Source organism: Anoplopoma fimbria, chromosome 18 (assembly GCF_027596085.1).
Source record: "Anoplopoma fimbria isolate UVic2021 breed Golden Eagle Sablefish chromosome 18, Afim_UVic_2022, whole genome shotgun sequence".
NCBI classification, from domain to species: Eukaryota; Metazoa; Chordata; class Actinopteri; order Perciformes; family Anoplopomatidae; genus Anoplopoma; species Anoplopoma fimbria.
Window position 1 is genome coordinate 2,291,068 of NC_072466.1, and position 16,378 is coordinate 2,307,445.

At 38.3% G+C, this 16,378-nt stretch overlaps 2 protein-coding genes and 4 non-coding genes across 7 annotated transcripts; 1 reads left to right on the forward strand and 5 right to left on the reverse strand.

The window, feature by feature from the left end:
* Nucleotides 1-1,421: 1,421 nt before the first annotated feature.
* On the reverse strand, nt 1,422-8,313 carry rps7 (ribosomal protein S7). The gene is made up of 7 exons (XM_054618182.1): nt 8,243-8,313; nt 7,684-7,769; nt 6,298-6,369; nt 5,573-5,716; nt 4,300-4,364; nt 3,106-3,256; nt 1,422-1,531 (listed from the first exon to the last, which is right to left on the reverse strand). Exons 2-7 carry the CDS (start codon nt 7,756-7,758, stop codon nt 1,454-1,456), a joined length of 585 nt encoding a protein of 194 aa, XP_054474157.1. The 5' UTR covers nt 7,759-7,769; nt 8,243-8,313; the 3' UTR covers nt 1,422-1,453.
* Nucleotides 1,962-2,180, reverse strand: LOC129107652 (small nucleolar RNA SNORA73 family). Its single transcript, XR_008531900.1, has one exon. It is a non-coding gene; the product is annotated as a small nucleolar RNA SNORA73 family (small nucleolar RNA).
* Nucleotides 3,622-3,840, reverse strand: LOC129107648 (small nucleolar RNA SNORA73 family). Its single transcript, XR_008531897.1, has one exon. It is a non-coding gene; the product is annotated as a small nucleolar RNA SNORA73 family (small nucleolar RNA).
* LOC129107650 (small nucleolar RNA SNORA73 family) lies at nt 4,719-4,937 on the reverse strand. Its single transcript, XR_008531898.1, has one exon. It is a non-coding gene; the product is annotated as a small nucleolar RNA SNORA73 family (small nucleolar RNA).
* Nucleotides 5,929-6,147, reverse strand: LOC129107651 (small nucleolar RNA SNORA73 family). The gene has a single exon (XR_008531899.1). It is a non-coding gene; the product is annotated as a small nucleolar RNA SNORA73 family (small nucleolar RNA).
* A 597-nt stretch (nt 8,314-8,910) lies between the features above and the next one.
* On the forward strand, nt 8,911-13,955 carry rnaseh1 (ribonuclease H1). 2 transcript variants are annotated; one of them, XM_054618181.1, is made up of 9 exons: nt 8,911-8,949; nt 9,116-9,280; nt 10,530-10,651; nt 10,960-11,139; nt 11,357-11,456; nt 11,553-11,607; nt 11,718-11,802; nt 12,392-12,516; nt 13,642-13,955. In XM_054618181.1, the coding sequence occupies exons 2-9, from the start codon at nt 9,153-9,155 to the stop codon at nt 13,738-13,740; spliced, it is 894 nt and encodes a 297-aa protein (XP_054474156.1). In that variant the 5' UTR covers nt 8,911-8,949; nt 9,116-9,152; the 3' UTR covers nt 13,741-13,955. The 2 variants fall into 2 exon arrangements, with proteins under 2 accessions (XP_054474156.1, XP_054474155.1); XM_054618180.1 differs by lacking the exon at nt 8,911-8,949 and having other exon boundaries at nt 8,956-9,280.
* Nucleotides 13,956-16,378: the final 2,423 nt, after the last annotated feature.

Sequence of the window (16,378 nt, forward strand, 5' to 3'; positions counted from 1 at the left end):
GGACTTTTTCTGGCATTTTTCTACGTCATAACTTTAAATCATTTTTTGCATTTAAAGACAGATACATGTATTTATGTTACAAAGCTTTCACACGGCAGATTATCTCATTATGAACGCCGTCAGCCTCTCATCAGAGCGTCAGGGGTGTTGGCCTGTTGAGATGGTTTTAGGGTCTGCAGAGGTTTCCCACGGGAAGAGAACATCAGGCTCGGATCTGAAAAACCTCAACTGGACTGAAAACACACTATAAATATTCATTTATTACACAATCTGAAAGTGTTGCACAATCAAAATGTAAAGTTTATTCTAAAAGTGGATCTAGAGGAATTTCCACAGGGCCATCAGAGAGCAGAACCACGAGCAGAATCTTTCACCCGATCATTTAACTTTACTTAAACCACTAAACGCTGAAGTAACACTGCAAAGAAAATGTGTTAACATACTAATTATACATTGGCTTTCTGTGAAAACCACACATTTTTCAACATTACTGTAGTTCCTAACTTGTGATCCTTAAAAACAAAGCAAAGTTCAAGTTATCCAGTAATTCACAAGGCGTAAAACTTTAAAGATAAAAGGGAAAATCTGACAAACGGAACATAATTTGGTGCTTCCCTATATTATCTAATAGACCCCTTTAACTCATCTTGTGATCATGTGTATATATATATATATATAAAATAGAATACATAAAATATTTGCAGCATCCCCATGTTTCATGTGACTTTTACAGCAGCAGATGTAAAGAAGCTGATTGGTCCGACAGCACCTGAACGCATCATAAGAGAAAATTGAATTGGTTGGTAGTCAGCCAACAATTAAGAGGCTTAACCTCAATAAACATATTTTGTTCAGTTTTAACCCAAATGTCAAGTTTTTTTTAATCTTCAGATAATCCAAACTCCCACTGGCAGATCCTTGAGAAGCAGGGGGATACATTTAAGAAATGTCTGTTTAAAGAGGATTTAAAATGGACATTTTGTACAAGATTACATCTGCAGTGTGGCGTTGGTTTGATCTGGTTTATACATTTTGAAAAGTTGTGTATTGAAAAAATCTCATAACCTAACCAGCTGCTCAGCACATCACCTCCCAATCAACATGTTTTTACCGTCACGTTAAAGCTAAATATTTGAACTTCACAAAAGAAAATTAATTTGTATTTAAAATGTGTTAAAACAAGATTGAATCCTGACGCTGTATTGTTCATTCCACACCAGAAAACAGCTGTTAAAGGACATATTTACTGCATCTCTTTAAAGTGGTGAGAAAAAGTCTCAGGTTTGGACTGAAGGGGGCGCCAGAAGAACATATGACCTCAAGAGTAAAGACTTAAATTAATAGTGTTAACCTCCTTTGACCACACAAACTGCTTTAAGATTCTCTTCAGAAAGTAAAAAAAGACAACCACAACAATGAGCGACAGTATACAAATTTATTTTGTCATTTGCATTTAGAGCTGGAATTCTGGGAATTCGAACACGACATCTTTGCCTGTGAGTTTCTTGTAGACACCAGAGAAAGTCTCCACCTGCAAGACAACAAAAATACAAAAACTGTTAGATTTTATACAATATATTTAAAGGGGTTCAGATGATTTGACAGCAGCAACAGGGGAGACTGAATATTTTCTCAATTTCATGATTTAAAGGTGAATTTAAAGAACTATTTTAATGTTTGAAAAGCTCCAGATGATGTTTGAAGCGTTATATTTTAATAACAGATTCTGATTTATTCAATAAAAAAAAGAATTTGTTACCAATTAGCAGGGCCCAGATTTGTTTTCATTGTGATGCATTAAATTGAATGAAAACTAAATATTTTCTTTAAGCTGAAATCAGCAAATATTCTAATAATTGAAAGTTCCTGAGTGGATTTTCTGAATTCAGACCATTAAATGACAAACACACAACGTAAACACTTTTAAATTCACACACATTAAAGTAAAGATTCAGGACAGGTGATGTGCACTGCATGGTTTAGCCCCCCAGTCATGGCCCCAAGGGACTCTGGGAAGATGTAGGAATATGCAGGACGCCCGTCCTCACCGACCGGCGGCCGGGGACAGAGCTTCGTCTCCGACGTCGTGGAACGGGAATGTACGTCTCAGCTTAAAGCTACGCTCCCATACGCCACCAGGACAGAGCCAGGAGAGCAACCTCGCTGGATGACCACGTCGGAACAGAAACACCGGGTTTACACTTCACATGATCATCGGATTCCACAAAACCAGGAAAGAGTATTGATAATCTAATATATTTGATGGTTCCAGGTTTTTAAATGTGACCATTAGCTGCCTTTCTTGGTCTCACATTATAGTTCAATATTTCCGGGTTTTGGTGAGTTGGTCGGGGAAAACGAGACATTAAAACCCTCTGAACCCCAAACTGTTCCTGGCATTTTTCTTTCCTGGCACATTTTACTCTGTGTGTTTGTTTTTCACTGCAATAAATAAATAAATTCCTGCACCTCCATGGAAATAACAATCATGACTAGTAGAGAAAACTCAAAATGTCTTTTTTGCAGTAACAATGCCATAAATAACAAAAAAGAAAAAACTAAAGATGAATTTCTTTTATCATTTTTTACAAAACAATGGAATCTTTATATCCAACACATTTCCAAGTGTCCACAAGTGTGACTTGTATTGGGGAATTGGCTTCTTAGTTGCCGTTAGAAGCTCAGATTTTAATGTTTTCTACAGAATCTGGTTAAAGTAAACTGTTTATGTGTTGCAAGATTTTAAATAAGACATGTAGAATATTTTTTTCCCTGAAATATTACAAATTTAAGCTTCCTTTGCTACTTTCTCCTGACTGAAGCACTTGTCACACATGATGTGTTCAAGGACCGCTGGAAATATGAAAATCTGACCATAATGATGGTTTTTACAGCTTTGGGCTGTGATAAACATAGTTTAGGGGATTGTTCAAAGAGAACATGCTTTTTAATCTTGCCTGAGGGTTCAGAGGGTTAATGATCAGGTTTTTTCTTAATTTTCAGATGTTTTAAAGACCAAATGATTAAGAAAAGTTAATCGTTGAAGCCCTGATCACGTCACATGAACATCCAGACTTCTACTCATCCCGTTCTGAATAGACTTACTTTGTGTTCCACGTTGTTCTGCTGAGCCTTGTCCAGATGGACCTTGATGAGCCGGCTGCAGTCCTGTTTGACTCTGATCCTCTTACCAACGATCTCGCTGGGGAACACCAGGTCCTCCAAGATGGCGTCGTGGACCGCGGTCAGGGTGCGGCTGAGGGAGGAATCGAGAATCACATTCAGAGTTCTGTGCTTGAAAACATCCTCTAAAAATATGACGATTAGCTGCTTTTCACTGTTTTATATCATTAAAAATGAAATATCTTCAGGACTGTTTACATTTAAAGATGTCACACCAGGCTTAAGGAAATTGTGATGGCCAATTATCTGCATTTCCCCAATGATTAATTGGAAAATATAGAAAAACTAGCGTAACTTGCATAAGATATGTTTAAGTTGGCATAAAAAGAATCATCACAATGAACATCTGTCTAGAAATATTACCAAAAAGTTAAAGAAATGTAATTTACAACATGTTTTTTCTTGTTTCAAAGTCATGATAAGTCTTGTATAAACAGGTGATGTGCACTGCATGGTTTAGCCCCCCAGTCATGGCCCCAAGGGACTCTGGGAAGATGTAGGAATATGCAGGACGCCCGTCCTCACCGACCGGCGGCCGGGGACAGAGCTTTGTCTCCGACGTCGTGGAACGGGAATGTACGTCTCAGCTTAAAGCTACGCTCCCATACGCCACCAGGACAGAGCCAGGAGAGCAACCTCGCTGGATGACCACGTCGGAACAAATTACAGATATTTTAGATGAAAATAAGTATATATTCCTAATACTAAAACGTTCAAACTGCATTCAAAGTTCACAGGAACTCTGGTTGAATTTTTTTATTTGGCATACTGTTCTGAAAACGTATCAACATTATTGACAAAATGAATAGGGAACCAGTTTGTTTTAAGGATTTTCAGGCAAAAATGAAACACTGGTTCCAGCATCTACATTTTTTTAGTCATGACAAATCAATTAGTCTGGTCTATTAAATGTCACAAAACTGGGGAAAATGTTCAGCTGTTTTAAGTCGAGTCTATTTAATTTATACAGACTTCAAACCCAACTCTGCCTCTAAAAGCTTTGTTTAAAATACTTGTTCTAGCCGTACAGCAGTCAACAACCAAAAGATGTTTATTTACAATCAGATGACTAATGGAAGCAGAAAATGTTCACATTTTATCAGAGCTGCTACTCACCTTCTGGGACGCTTCTGCTTATTCTTTGTGCGGCTTTTCCTGGTGGGTTTGGGCAGAATTCTCCTCTGAAAAAACAACAGACGTCTCATTTATCTCCAAATCAGATTCACAAACATGTTATAATGAAATAATTAAAGAACAGAAATAGTTCATGAACCAAAAGCACCAGGGTCAGACTGATATTCTGGATATAACCGGCTGATATTCATGTTCACCTAGTTTTTACTTGACAGCTTCAAAGTTGGAAACTTGCTTCTTTCTTGCAAAAATTAATCAGCAAAATGAGCATATGTCTAGAAATAAAACCAAAAAGTTGAATAAGTTTTACAACACGCTTCTCTTTTTTATGTAAAATATAAAAACAAGCTTATTTGGGTTTATTTGGGTTTCCAAGTCCTAATAAATCTTGTATAAACAGGTGATGTGCACTGCATGGTTTAGCCCCCCAGTCATGGCCCCAAGGGACTCTGGGAAGATGTAGGAATATGCAGGACGCCCGTCCTCACCGACCGGCGGCCGGGGACAGAGCTTTGTCTCCGACGTCGTGGAACGGGAATGTACGTCTCAGCTTAAAGCTACGCTCCCATACGCCACCAGGACAGAGCCAGGAGAGCAACCTCGCTGGATGACCACGTCGGAACAAACAGACAAGACACCAAAGACGCATTTCACATAAATAACATTCATCATCATTTTTACAGGTTTTGGCAGCAGGATGTTTCCTTTTTTTTTTTTAAACAAACTTGAACTGCTGTATGTCCAATATCTAAAACGTCGTCTTATAAGGAACTCAGGTTTTGGTGACGATGCATTTGAGATCGTGCCAGACATTTTCTATTTCTGAACAAAAAGTTCACAAATGTTGAGCTTAAAACAACATTTTTGGATGCAGCATATTTGTCTGTAACTAAACGCAACATTTTCTCAAAAGAAAAGTTCACAAGACTACATGACCTACACACAACTTCAACCACAGAGATGGTTCTGATTTACTGAATTAAGTTGGTGGATGTAAAAAGGAAACTATTTAGATTAATGGTGAACCAGTAGAAAACACTGGAGGAAGAGCACCAGTATGGACACAGGCTTCGCTCCAGCTATGCAAGGAAACCAGATCCTTCAACACATTCTCGGGGTTACCAGCTTCCAATTAGTCCATTAAAATAAATATTAAAAACATGTGAACTTGGTAAGACCTCAAACAAAACCTGCAGTTTCCACCAAAGGTGAGAAGCTGAGGCAGACTCATCATCATCATCACCATCATCCTCACCTGTGCAATGAAGACCACGTGCTTTCCGCTGAACTTCTTCTCCAGCTCTCTCACCAGACGCACCTGAATCTTCTGGAAGGACTTCAGCTGAGGAACGGGAACGAAGATGATGATGGCTTTCCGGCTGCCACCAACCTCGATTTCCTTCAACGAAAAAAAGTCTTCATATGATTAGTAATAAACTATAACAGTGGCAACCGTAATCATAGACCAGTTAGTTTAACTTGCATTAACAGATGTTTAATTTGGCATAAAATCATCACCACAATGAGCATGTGTCTAGAATTAAAACCAAAAAGGTGAATAAATGTAATTTACAACAAGCTTATTTGAGTTTCCAAGTCATGATAAACAGGTGATGTGCACTGCATGGTTTAGCCCCCCAGTCATGGCCCCAAGGGACTCTGGGAAGATGTAGGAATATGCAGGACGCCCGTCCTCACCGACCGGCGGCCGGGGACAGAGCTTTGTCTCCGACGTCGTGGAACGGGAATGTACGTCTCAGCTTAAAGCTACGCTCCCATACGCCACCAGGACAGAGCCAGGAGAGCAACCTCGCTGGATGACCACGTCGGACTGTTGTGTGTCTATAGACACGCAGGTTTCTTTAAGTGTAACAAGCAGCAAAACCAGCACTACGGTGGTTACAGTTATTAGCTCTTAATGAACTTTTAATGTCTTATAACAGACTGAAGAAAAAGGCATGTGGGGAAGTGTCGTCCTACCTTTGCTGCTGTGATGTTCAGCTCTCTCAGCTGAGCCTTCAGGTCGGAGTTCATCTCCAGCTCGAGTAGAGCCTGCAGAGAGACAGTCAGATCAGCATCATTTATACCCCACCCTCTTACAATCTACACACTGATGGCATATCTATTACATTAACAGATTTTTGTCATATTTCTACCAGATTCTTTCTTAAAATCCTTCACATATTTGATCTGTAGTCTTAAGGAGGCAAACCTACTTAAATGAAAGCAAAACTAAGAAAAAGATGGTTATATTTGTGTCTTAAATTACATACTAGACTAAGAAGCAGAGATAATATTAGTATTTTAAGTGTTTCTTGGGGGGAAAAGCATGTTAAAGTTGTCTAGATCTCCTTTTGTAAGAAGTCTTAAGGAGGCAAACCTAAGCAAAACTAAGAAAAAGATGGTTATATTTGTGTCTGCCACATCTTAAATGACATACTAGACTAAGAAGCAGAGATAATATTGGTATTTTAAGTGTTTCTTCGGGGGAAAAGCATGTTAAAGTGATCCAGACTTCAGCATTTCATCTCAGGACTCATGCATTATGATTAGTGGGTATTTTACAGGTTTCACACTCTGCATGCAGCTTCACACACACGATTCAATAATCCACATCCTGCACTCTTGGTTGCTGCTAGATCTCTTTTTGTAAGAAGATCTGTAGTCTTGAGGCAAACCTAAGCAAAAGACGGTTATATTTGTGTCTTAAATGACATACTAGACTAAGAATCAGAGATAATATTAGTATTATATTAATAGTATTTTAAGTGTTTCTTGGGGGGAAAAGCATGTTAAAGTGATCCAGACTTCAGCATTTCATCTCAGGACTCATGCACCATGATTAGTGGGTATTTTACAGGTTTCACACTCTGCATGCAGCTTCACACACACACGATTCAGTAATCCACATCCTGGTCTTCTTACCACTCTTACAAAAGCTAAACTGAAGCAGAACCTGATTCTTTCCTAAAATCCTTCACATATTTGGCCAACAAGTCCAGTGGATGTTATTTGTTATTGTTGCAGAAAACAAAGTGATATTAACAGATATTTCACTGTTTTCTTTTCAACTTTTAAGTTGATTGTTTGCACTCTTGGTTGCTGCTAGATCTCTTTTTGTAAGAAGATCTGTAGTCTTAAGGAGGCAAACCTAAGAAAAGGATGGTTATATTTGTGTCTTAAATGACATACTAGACTAAGAAGCAGAGATAATATTAGTATTATATTAATATTATTTTTAGTGTTTCTTGGGGGAAAAGCATGTTAAAGTGCTCCAGACTTCAGCATTTCATCTCAGGACTCATGCACCATGATCAGTGGGTATTTCACAGGTTTCACACACATGATTCTTTGTTTTCTTCTTACCTGGGAGATCCCAGACTCAAACTCGTCCGGCTTTTCGCCATTAGGCTTCACTATTTTGGCGCTGGTACTGAACATGGCCTTTGTGTCTGCAGAGAGAAGCACACACACACATGTGGGGTTACTCACACAGAAGGTAAACTGAATCCAGCATGTACCCCAGCCAGGCTACAGGGAGCTAAATGGAGCTAAATGCTAACAGGGGTAACTAGATATGAGGGCAACAGTTTGGGGCAGAAACACACCACGTGACAAGACAATCACACATAAAAAAAAAAACACTTTAACCCTTAAAGACAAACTAGAAGCATAAGAAGTTACAGCTAGCTTAGATAGCATTAGCTAGCAAGCTACAGCAGCCATTCACTTTAGCTGTATTTTAGCTAGCATCTCTACTAGGTCTCATTTTGTCATATAAGTCAGCCATCCGCCGCCACAAACTGTATAATCTAACGCATCAGAGGCTTAAGAAGCCGTCTGGTGCGTTTACAGAAATATTAAATGACATTAAAGCACATTTAAAGGCGGTAACGCAAGTCCTGTGAAAAGTAGCACGACTAACCTCTGTCAACGACGGCCAAGGAAGAGGCCGGACCATCGCGAGAGTTGGTTTAATCCAAAACGGGCGTTGCGTTTTGTGCTATCGCGAGAGTTGTGCGAGTTCGCGTTTACGAGGGGATGAGAAACATCGCGAGAGTTGGGTTTAATCCAATAAGCGAGTCGGATTTTGTGCTATCGCGAGAGTTGTTCGAGTTCGCGTTTAAGGGGGGTAAGAAACATCGCGAGAGGTCTTTTCTTTTGCTTAGATAACTACAACAAAAGGTTAAACTGTGATGTTATTTATTATAAATTATTTTTTTAAGCGTTTGTTATCGCGAGAGTTGTTCGAGTTTGCGTTTACGAGGGGATGAGAAACATCGCGAGAGTTGGGTTTAATCCAATACGGGCGTTGCGTTTTGGCTATCGCGAGAGTTGTTCGAGTTCGCGTTTACGGGGGGATGAAACATCGCGAGAGGTCTTTTCTTTGTTGATGCACTTTAAAAGCTTTATTTAAACGCGTCACTCCGGGCTTAGATAACTACACAGAGGTTAAACTGTGATATTATTTATTATAAATGCTTTTTTTAAGCGTTTGTTATCGCGAGGGGATGACAAACATCGCGAGAGTTGGGTTTAATCCAATAAGCGAGTCGGATTTTGTGCTATCGCGAGAGTTGTTCGAGTTCACGTTTGCGGGGATAACAAACATCGCGAGAGTTTCGTGAGAACGTGTGCTTGCAAATTATCAACATTACTTTTCACTTTCTTGGTCTTTTCTTTGTCGCTGCACTTTAAAAACTTATTCAAACTCGTCTCTCCGAGCTTAAAAGACTACAGCAGAGGTTAAACTATCATCTTATTTATTATAAATGCCTTTTTCTGTGTGTTTTTTGAGGTGACATCACAATGCTGGAGCTACTTCCGGGTCTGTGATGTTCAGACTGGCTGGTCTCTGCAGAGCAGCACGCAGGACGGTCTGCAGCGCCGCCGACGACATGGCCAAGGGCAAGTTCTTCTACGCTGTGCAGAAGGGATTCAAACCAGGAGTGTACACCTCATGGTGAGGCTGACTGCCAGGACGTGTGTTTGCAAGAAAACCCAAAGCTTAAACACCATGCATTAAGGGAGAGCAGTGTGCAGGACGAAACACGACACAAGTATAGTTAAATGCATGAATAATTGTGTAAATAAATACAGGAATAAATAAGTGAATAAATGTCTGAATACTGAAATAAATAAGTAAGAGAATAATTAAATGTTGAAATAAATACAGTAATAAATAAATGCTTAAATAAATAAGTGAGAGAATAATTCAATGCTGAAATAAATACAGTAATAAATAAATGCTTAAATAAAAGTATAAATAAATAAGTAAAATAAATGCTGAAATAAATACTGAAATAAATAAATAAATGTTTGAATACAGAAATAAATAAGTAAGAGAATAATTAAATGAAATGAAATAAATACAGTAATAAATAAATGCTTAAATAAAAGTATAAATAAATAAGTAAATGCTGAAATAAATACTGAAATAAATAAGTAAGAGAATAATTAAATGTTGAAATAAATACAGTAATAAATAAATGCTTAAATAAATATAAATAAAAATAAATAAATAAGTAAATGCTGAAATAAATAAAAGTATAAATAAATGCTGAAATAAATACTGAAATAAAAATAAATTAAGTGAAATAAATAGAGTAATAATTAAATGCTTAAATAAATACTGAAATAAATAAGTAAGAGAATAATTAAATGTTGTAATAAATAAATACTGAAATAAATAAATAAAAGTATAAATAAATGCTGAAATAAATAAGTAAGAGAATAATTAAATGCTGAAATAAATACAGTAATAAATAAATACTGAAATAAATAAAAGTATAAATAAATAAGTAAATGCTGAAATAAATATAGAAATGAATACATTAATCTATAGATACATAAATAAAAGTTAATAATCAAACAGGACATGAATAAATACATATCCTACATTTCTTTCTACATTTCTTTTCACTTACATTTATTCATTTCTGTATTTATACATTTATCTAAGAGTTTATTTATTTATTCCTGTATTTATTTATACAATTATTTATGCATTTATTTATACTTATGTCATTTTTCGTCCTCCATAGAGGCGGTCACGCCAATGCCTGTTCAGATATCGGGTGTTTTAAGCTCTCCTGGATCTTCCTATAAAACATACACCCGCTAAAAGTGCAGGAAAGATTTGCAGGAGTCCTGTTCAAATATCTTGAATTTCTGATCATTGGTTTTAACTTTTTTTCTCCGCTATCATTTAGGGATGAATGTAAGAGCCAGGTGGACAAATTTCCAGCCGCCTCTTTCAAGAAGTTTGCATCAGAGAAAGACGCCTGGGCGTTCTTCAGAGGGGTGGAACCCTCTCCACCAGAGGTGAAGAAAGGTAAACTGGTCCAGACAAATATGAAACTTTTCTCCTGCAAACCCCCCCCAAAAAATATCTTATTCTAGAGTATGTAAATGTTTGGATCCCAGCATCAAGTAAATCCATCAACAGTCATGTATTTAGCTTTATTGTCTTAAGGTTGCAAAGAAGATTTCCCACCATCTGACGAGTTTGTTCTTTCAACAATCTTCCTGTAGCAAATTTTATGAGCAGATTTGTCACAGAAATGTCCAAGTTCTGGGAGTTAAAACTGCTTAAATGTCACTTTACAAACCATTTCAACAGTCTGTGTTTTTGGCTTTCAGTCTCTCAGTGTGTGGAGTCGGCCGTCGCTCTGCTTCCTAAAAGAGGCCCGGAGCCTCTGGAGTACATCCCCATCGGTAAGAAGAGGTGTCACTCGGACAAGGATGCGGAGTCCTCTCCAAAACGAGTCAAACAGTCGGAGAGCTCGTCTTCAGAAAGCGCAGACGGATACACATACATGGGTAAGGAGGTCGGCGGAAATGACAATAATGTGGATTTTACTGAGCTTTCACTCAACTTTTGTCCAGCATTTTTTGGATGAAAAACTTTTGTAGATAAAATGATAACAGATTATTTTCGCTGCTAGTTAACACACACTGTGCTGTGTAAGAGTTTAAATGGAGGAAATAGTTATTAAATGAAACATAAACTCACTCCAGTGTCGCTCTCTCTGCCCAGGCGACGCCGTGGTCGTTTACACCGACGGTTGCTGCTCACGCAATGGACAGAAGGGAGCCCGAGCCGGCATCGGAGTGTACTGGGGCAACAACCACCCACTGTGAGAAAACACACACACATTGTAGAAGTCTCCTTTAACTGTATTATAGCATTTTAAATCTGTTAATTTGTCACATTTATCGCTGCTTTCCTGCAGAAATGCTGCCGAACCGCTGGAGGGAAGACAAACCAACCAGCGTGCAGAAGTACAGGTAAAGCGTGTACAGAACTTTTGGAAACATTTGGTTGTCACGCACCAACATATACAGATACAACGATGTGTTAATGGTTGTAACAAACTGTTTATGTTTGTGTGAACCAGGCAGCCTGCAAAGCGCTGGAACAAGCCAAAGAGAACAACATCAAGAAGTTGGTCCTCTACACCGACAGCAAGTTCACGATCAACGGTGAGTCACGAGAAGGAAATCAGGTTATCAGTGAGGTAACTTCAGGGTTAACTCTGGGATCACTTCTAACCAGGTAGATCGCCATGGTAACCTGAGGAATACACCTAATCTCCCCCAGTGCAGGTTATGTTTGAGATAAAAGATCAACTCGTATAAAAGCACTGCCTACTGACCAATCAAAGCTCGATTCATGGATTCGTAAGATAATATTACATGATGATGTAAAAGTCATGATCCAGACTAAAAGCAAGATGTCCTTCTTGCATTTTGCAGTTTAAACTTTGTTACTTTCAGTCTTAATTATGTGTTTAACCTCTGAAATCTCTCTGATTATTATTTGTAAAAATATGTAATTTGTGAAATATGTTTGTGATTGGTCACATGCTGTAAACTCCGCCCCTTTATGTGAACGGACTCATAGCCAGATTGAGAAACCTCAGGTTGATCTAACGAGTTGATAACCAGTTTCTTGGGAGCGCTTAGTGGGATTGTGGCTGTTAGGGTTAGTTAAAGCAGCAAACCTAAAGATACCCTGGGTATGTTGAACTCACCACCTTGGAGAGTTGAATCCGCGGTTTGTTTGCTCCAGGTGTGACCAGCTGGGTGAAGACCTGGAAGCTGAACGGCTGGCGGCTGAAATCCGGAGGTCCGATCACCAACAAGGACGACTTTGTGAAGCTGGACCGACTGAACGCAGAGCTGGAGGTGGTCTGGGTAAATATCAGCCAGTCCAGCGCTTTTCTTGGGTTTAATTCCTTTTTATTCCAGACTCACTAGGGAGTCGAGAGTTCTGGGTTGTTACCACTTTACCACAAATCACCACTTTAATTACTTTGACTTACAATAATTAATAACAATAATTTAGAAAGTTGATTGCGCCTCAAAGAATAGCAGCAAGGTAAACTACCTGCTTCATAGCTTTGTGTTACTCTGAATTCATTGAGTGAATAATTATGTATATTTTCTCAGCCTGAAAACTCACAATATTACAGATGTTTATATACTGTCAGAAAATAATTCAAAACTGAGCCTGCAGCTTATTATCTTAGCTTATTCAGGTGTTTCCTGATTCTCATATTTTCAGCACGACCTGAAGACGGCCAAACATCAGGATTTAAATATCAATAACACACCAATAAACAAGTCAGACAAAACTGTTAGATCGATACCTTTTGATTCATGATCACTGGTTCTTTAAGAGTAATATTTTATTTCTTTATGAGAAAAGCAACGTTGTCAGACTTGCTGGTTGTTGGCGGTTCATTCTGTGGGAGGAAAAGCTCAGCGGTCTCACACAATGAGGCCACAAGGGGTCGCTAGAGGCACATTACGGAGTTATGCTTACGCGCTTACGTTTCCTGAGATCAGGAAACTTTTGCAGCACAAACAATTTTATAATGTCAAAATTCCTCACTAACATGCATATTCTTTGGATTGTTTGCATAATAAAATGTTTGTGTGTGTGTATACGATGGAGGAAAAACTAATACAGCATTCTTTTCACAGACAACCAGTTAGTTATACTGTACATATATAAATATTGCAATGCTTTTATCAGTAGGGCATAGGATCATTCACCATAATGTTACTTCCTTTAGCGATAGATATAGTGACTTAACAGACCTTTATTTAAATTAAAGTCTACGAGGTTGCCACTGTAAGTGTTGCCCTTAACACCATTCTACAGTATTTTTAAAAAGCTGTGACCGAGAAGTCAAAAGGCAACATGATCCAACATCTGACTAGTGAAGAGACAGTAAATGACAAATGAACTGGAGTTTTTAACAGCGGGTGATTTGACAGGTGAGATGAATGACTTTCTCCTCGTCTTTCCTCCAGATACACATTCCGGGTCACGCCGGCTTCAGAGGCAACGAGGAGGCCGACAGGCTGTCGAGAGAAGGAGCAGCGAAGTCTCTACAGAAGAAAAGCTCATGAGGTCAAAGAGACGCTCTGCTGCAGGACTATTCACGTGTTATTTCACTGGTTTATCCGCCAGTTTGCTGCTTTTATTCACAGGTTTGATTCTCTGCTCGACGGCTGAACTTGTGACTGAACAGAAACCCGGAGAGAAAGAAGTCTGAGAGGTTTTTATGTTAAATGTAGATTTTTGTTTGTGTTTTCTGCTTTAAATAAAGTTTCTGCTTCAGTTGCCTGTGTTTTGTAGCTTGTGAGGAAATCAAAGTCAATCAATGTGAGGTTTCTTTATTTTTGAGGAACAGAGAGAAGATGAAGATGAGGAGAGTGAAGAAGAGAAGGGATAAGATAAAATAATCCTTTATTAGTCCCACAGCAGGGAAATCTGCAGGATTACAGCAGCAGAGTGGACATATATGTTTTATATATATATATATATAGCATATATAATATAAGAAATGTAATTAAGAGAGGATAAGTTTGATAACTTCATGAGAGATGATTCCGTTCAGCTGTAACACTCTGATCCGTCCAGCAGGAGGCGCTCCAGGTCGTCGTTTGAGTCCAGACAAAGATGAGTTCAGATTTTATTTTTAGGTTCTGTTTGAAACAATATGCATCAAATCTGTCAGTTTTCAAACACATCACTGCTTTGGGAATATTCTTTTCAAACTACATTCAAAACAAAAGTTGATTACAGTGAAACCAAAATTGGGAGTGAATGTTTATCAAACCAGGATCATAAAATGAATCTGGGAGACGTCTGCTCCCAGTTTGACGAGCAGACTGTAAACCGAATACATTATCACATTAAACACGTCTGATTTTGCAGCTTTTACAGGTATTTAATTCAAGTATTCTCATTTCCATGATTCCCATTATAAATAAAGACTTATTGTGGAAAATACACTTGAATTTGAGCTCCTATCATCTCATACTGGGTGACATTTAATTTAGCTTCATCAAATGGAGGTTATTCTTTCTGGGATCCAATCTCACAACACGTTAAACAGTTGTTCAACACCTTAATTAGGTTAATATGATAACTGACTGAGTACGTCAAACCAGCATTAAATAAATGAAATCATAAGAAAATTCTGTTTTAAGGAGACCTTTTAAAAGATCTTCCATTTTTTTTCTGATTGGCATGCACAGACAAAGAGGCTTTTATGCCTGTATACTATTTATATTCAGTATACTTGTGTAATTGACCTCTTCTAGCTTGCATAACACAGTAATACAAATGTTTGTGTATCCAAAATAAAGTTACTTTAATTCTAACATTTATAATTATCATAACAGCAAGTTCATTTAGCCGAACTTGCAGCATTTCGACTCCACCGGGTCTCAAATATGTGGACGAGTCAATCAGAACTTCAGATTCAGATGGAGAGACGAGTGCCAAAGCATCCTTTACTCTGTAGTGTAACCGAGTTTGGAGAAGTTGGAGGAGGAGAAGTTCTGAGGACAAAGAGGCCAAGTGAGACCTGAAGAGGAAGAAGAACTGCAGTATGTTAAAGTTGCTTTAATCGATTTGTTTTTTACACAACGAGCTCTGACATATCACCTTTTAAAGTTTTCTTTATGTCCAACTTGTTAGCAAACAGCTGCCGGCAGACACGGAGCCGCATTAACATTCATTTAGATCTGTGTTTGTGCCCAACGGATGAATACAAGTCCAACATTTCACTCTTCTTTTAGCTCTGGTTTTGGTCTCCACCAGCACAGGAACTAAAAATGTTCCCAACAAACTTTAAAACAAGCTTAAAAATTAAGAAAGATTAGATTTAAACCTCTGTTTAAAGGTCAGTTTAGTTTTAACTGTAGATTAAATTGAATTCTGTTGCATCAAAACCTTAAACCTCAATTTTAAAATGTGATCCAGTATTAACGTATTGATTGAGGTAACACAATGGTGCTGCGTTTTCACAAATTTTCACATCACGTTACTTGATTGCAGTTTCATTTGTGTTTATTTGCAACACACGTTTCATCAATCATGGCTGAAATAACAACTATTTCCTCTTTGTTCATGTTGTGGAAGTCCCAGATAACCCGGGAAACCAAGAGCCTTGCTACCAAGCCCGAGGTCGGCATGTTTACTACAGCTGTATGAACCCAAAATCAAATACTTAGCTGTGATTTAATTGCAATAAAAGGATAAAAAGGATGCAGAAATAGCCATGATGGACATTTATACACAGAATGTTGTCCAGTCTCTGTAAAAACTATAAGGTATCGTAGAGCTCAGGGTGCACACGTATGGCTGCAATGATTCTTTTTATGTGAATTTTTCTCTGGGAAATGAGATCCAAAATCATTGGTACGACCAAACAGAACCAAATGGAGATCTTCCAGATTGTAACTTTAACTACTTCAACTTTTACTTAAGTAAGCTTTAAAGTGCAGGACTTTGACCTGTAATGAAGTATTTTTACATGTTAGTATGGATACTTTTACTTTAGTAAAGTATCTCAGGACTTCTTCCATCACTTCTCGTCTCCTTCCCTCCGGCAGACCAAGTAAACGTGGTCGTAAAACATGAACGTCTTTGTTTCTGCTGATGGAAACCGAGAGAAAGAGACATTCCAGACTCACCCCTCCTCCCTCCTCTCTTCCTCCCTTCCTCCCTTCCTCTTCGTCCTCCTCCGTCCTCCTG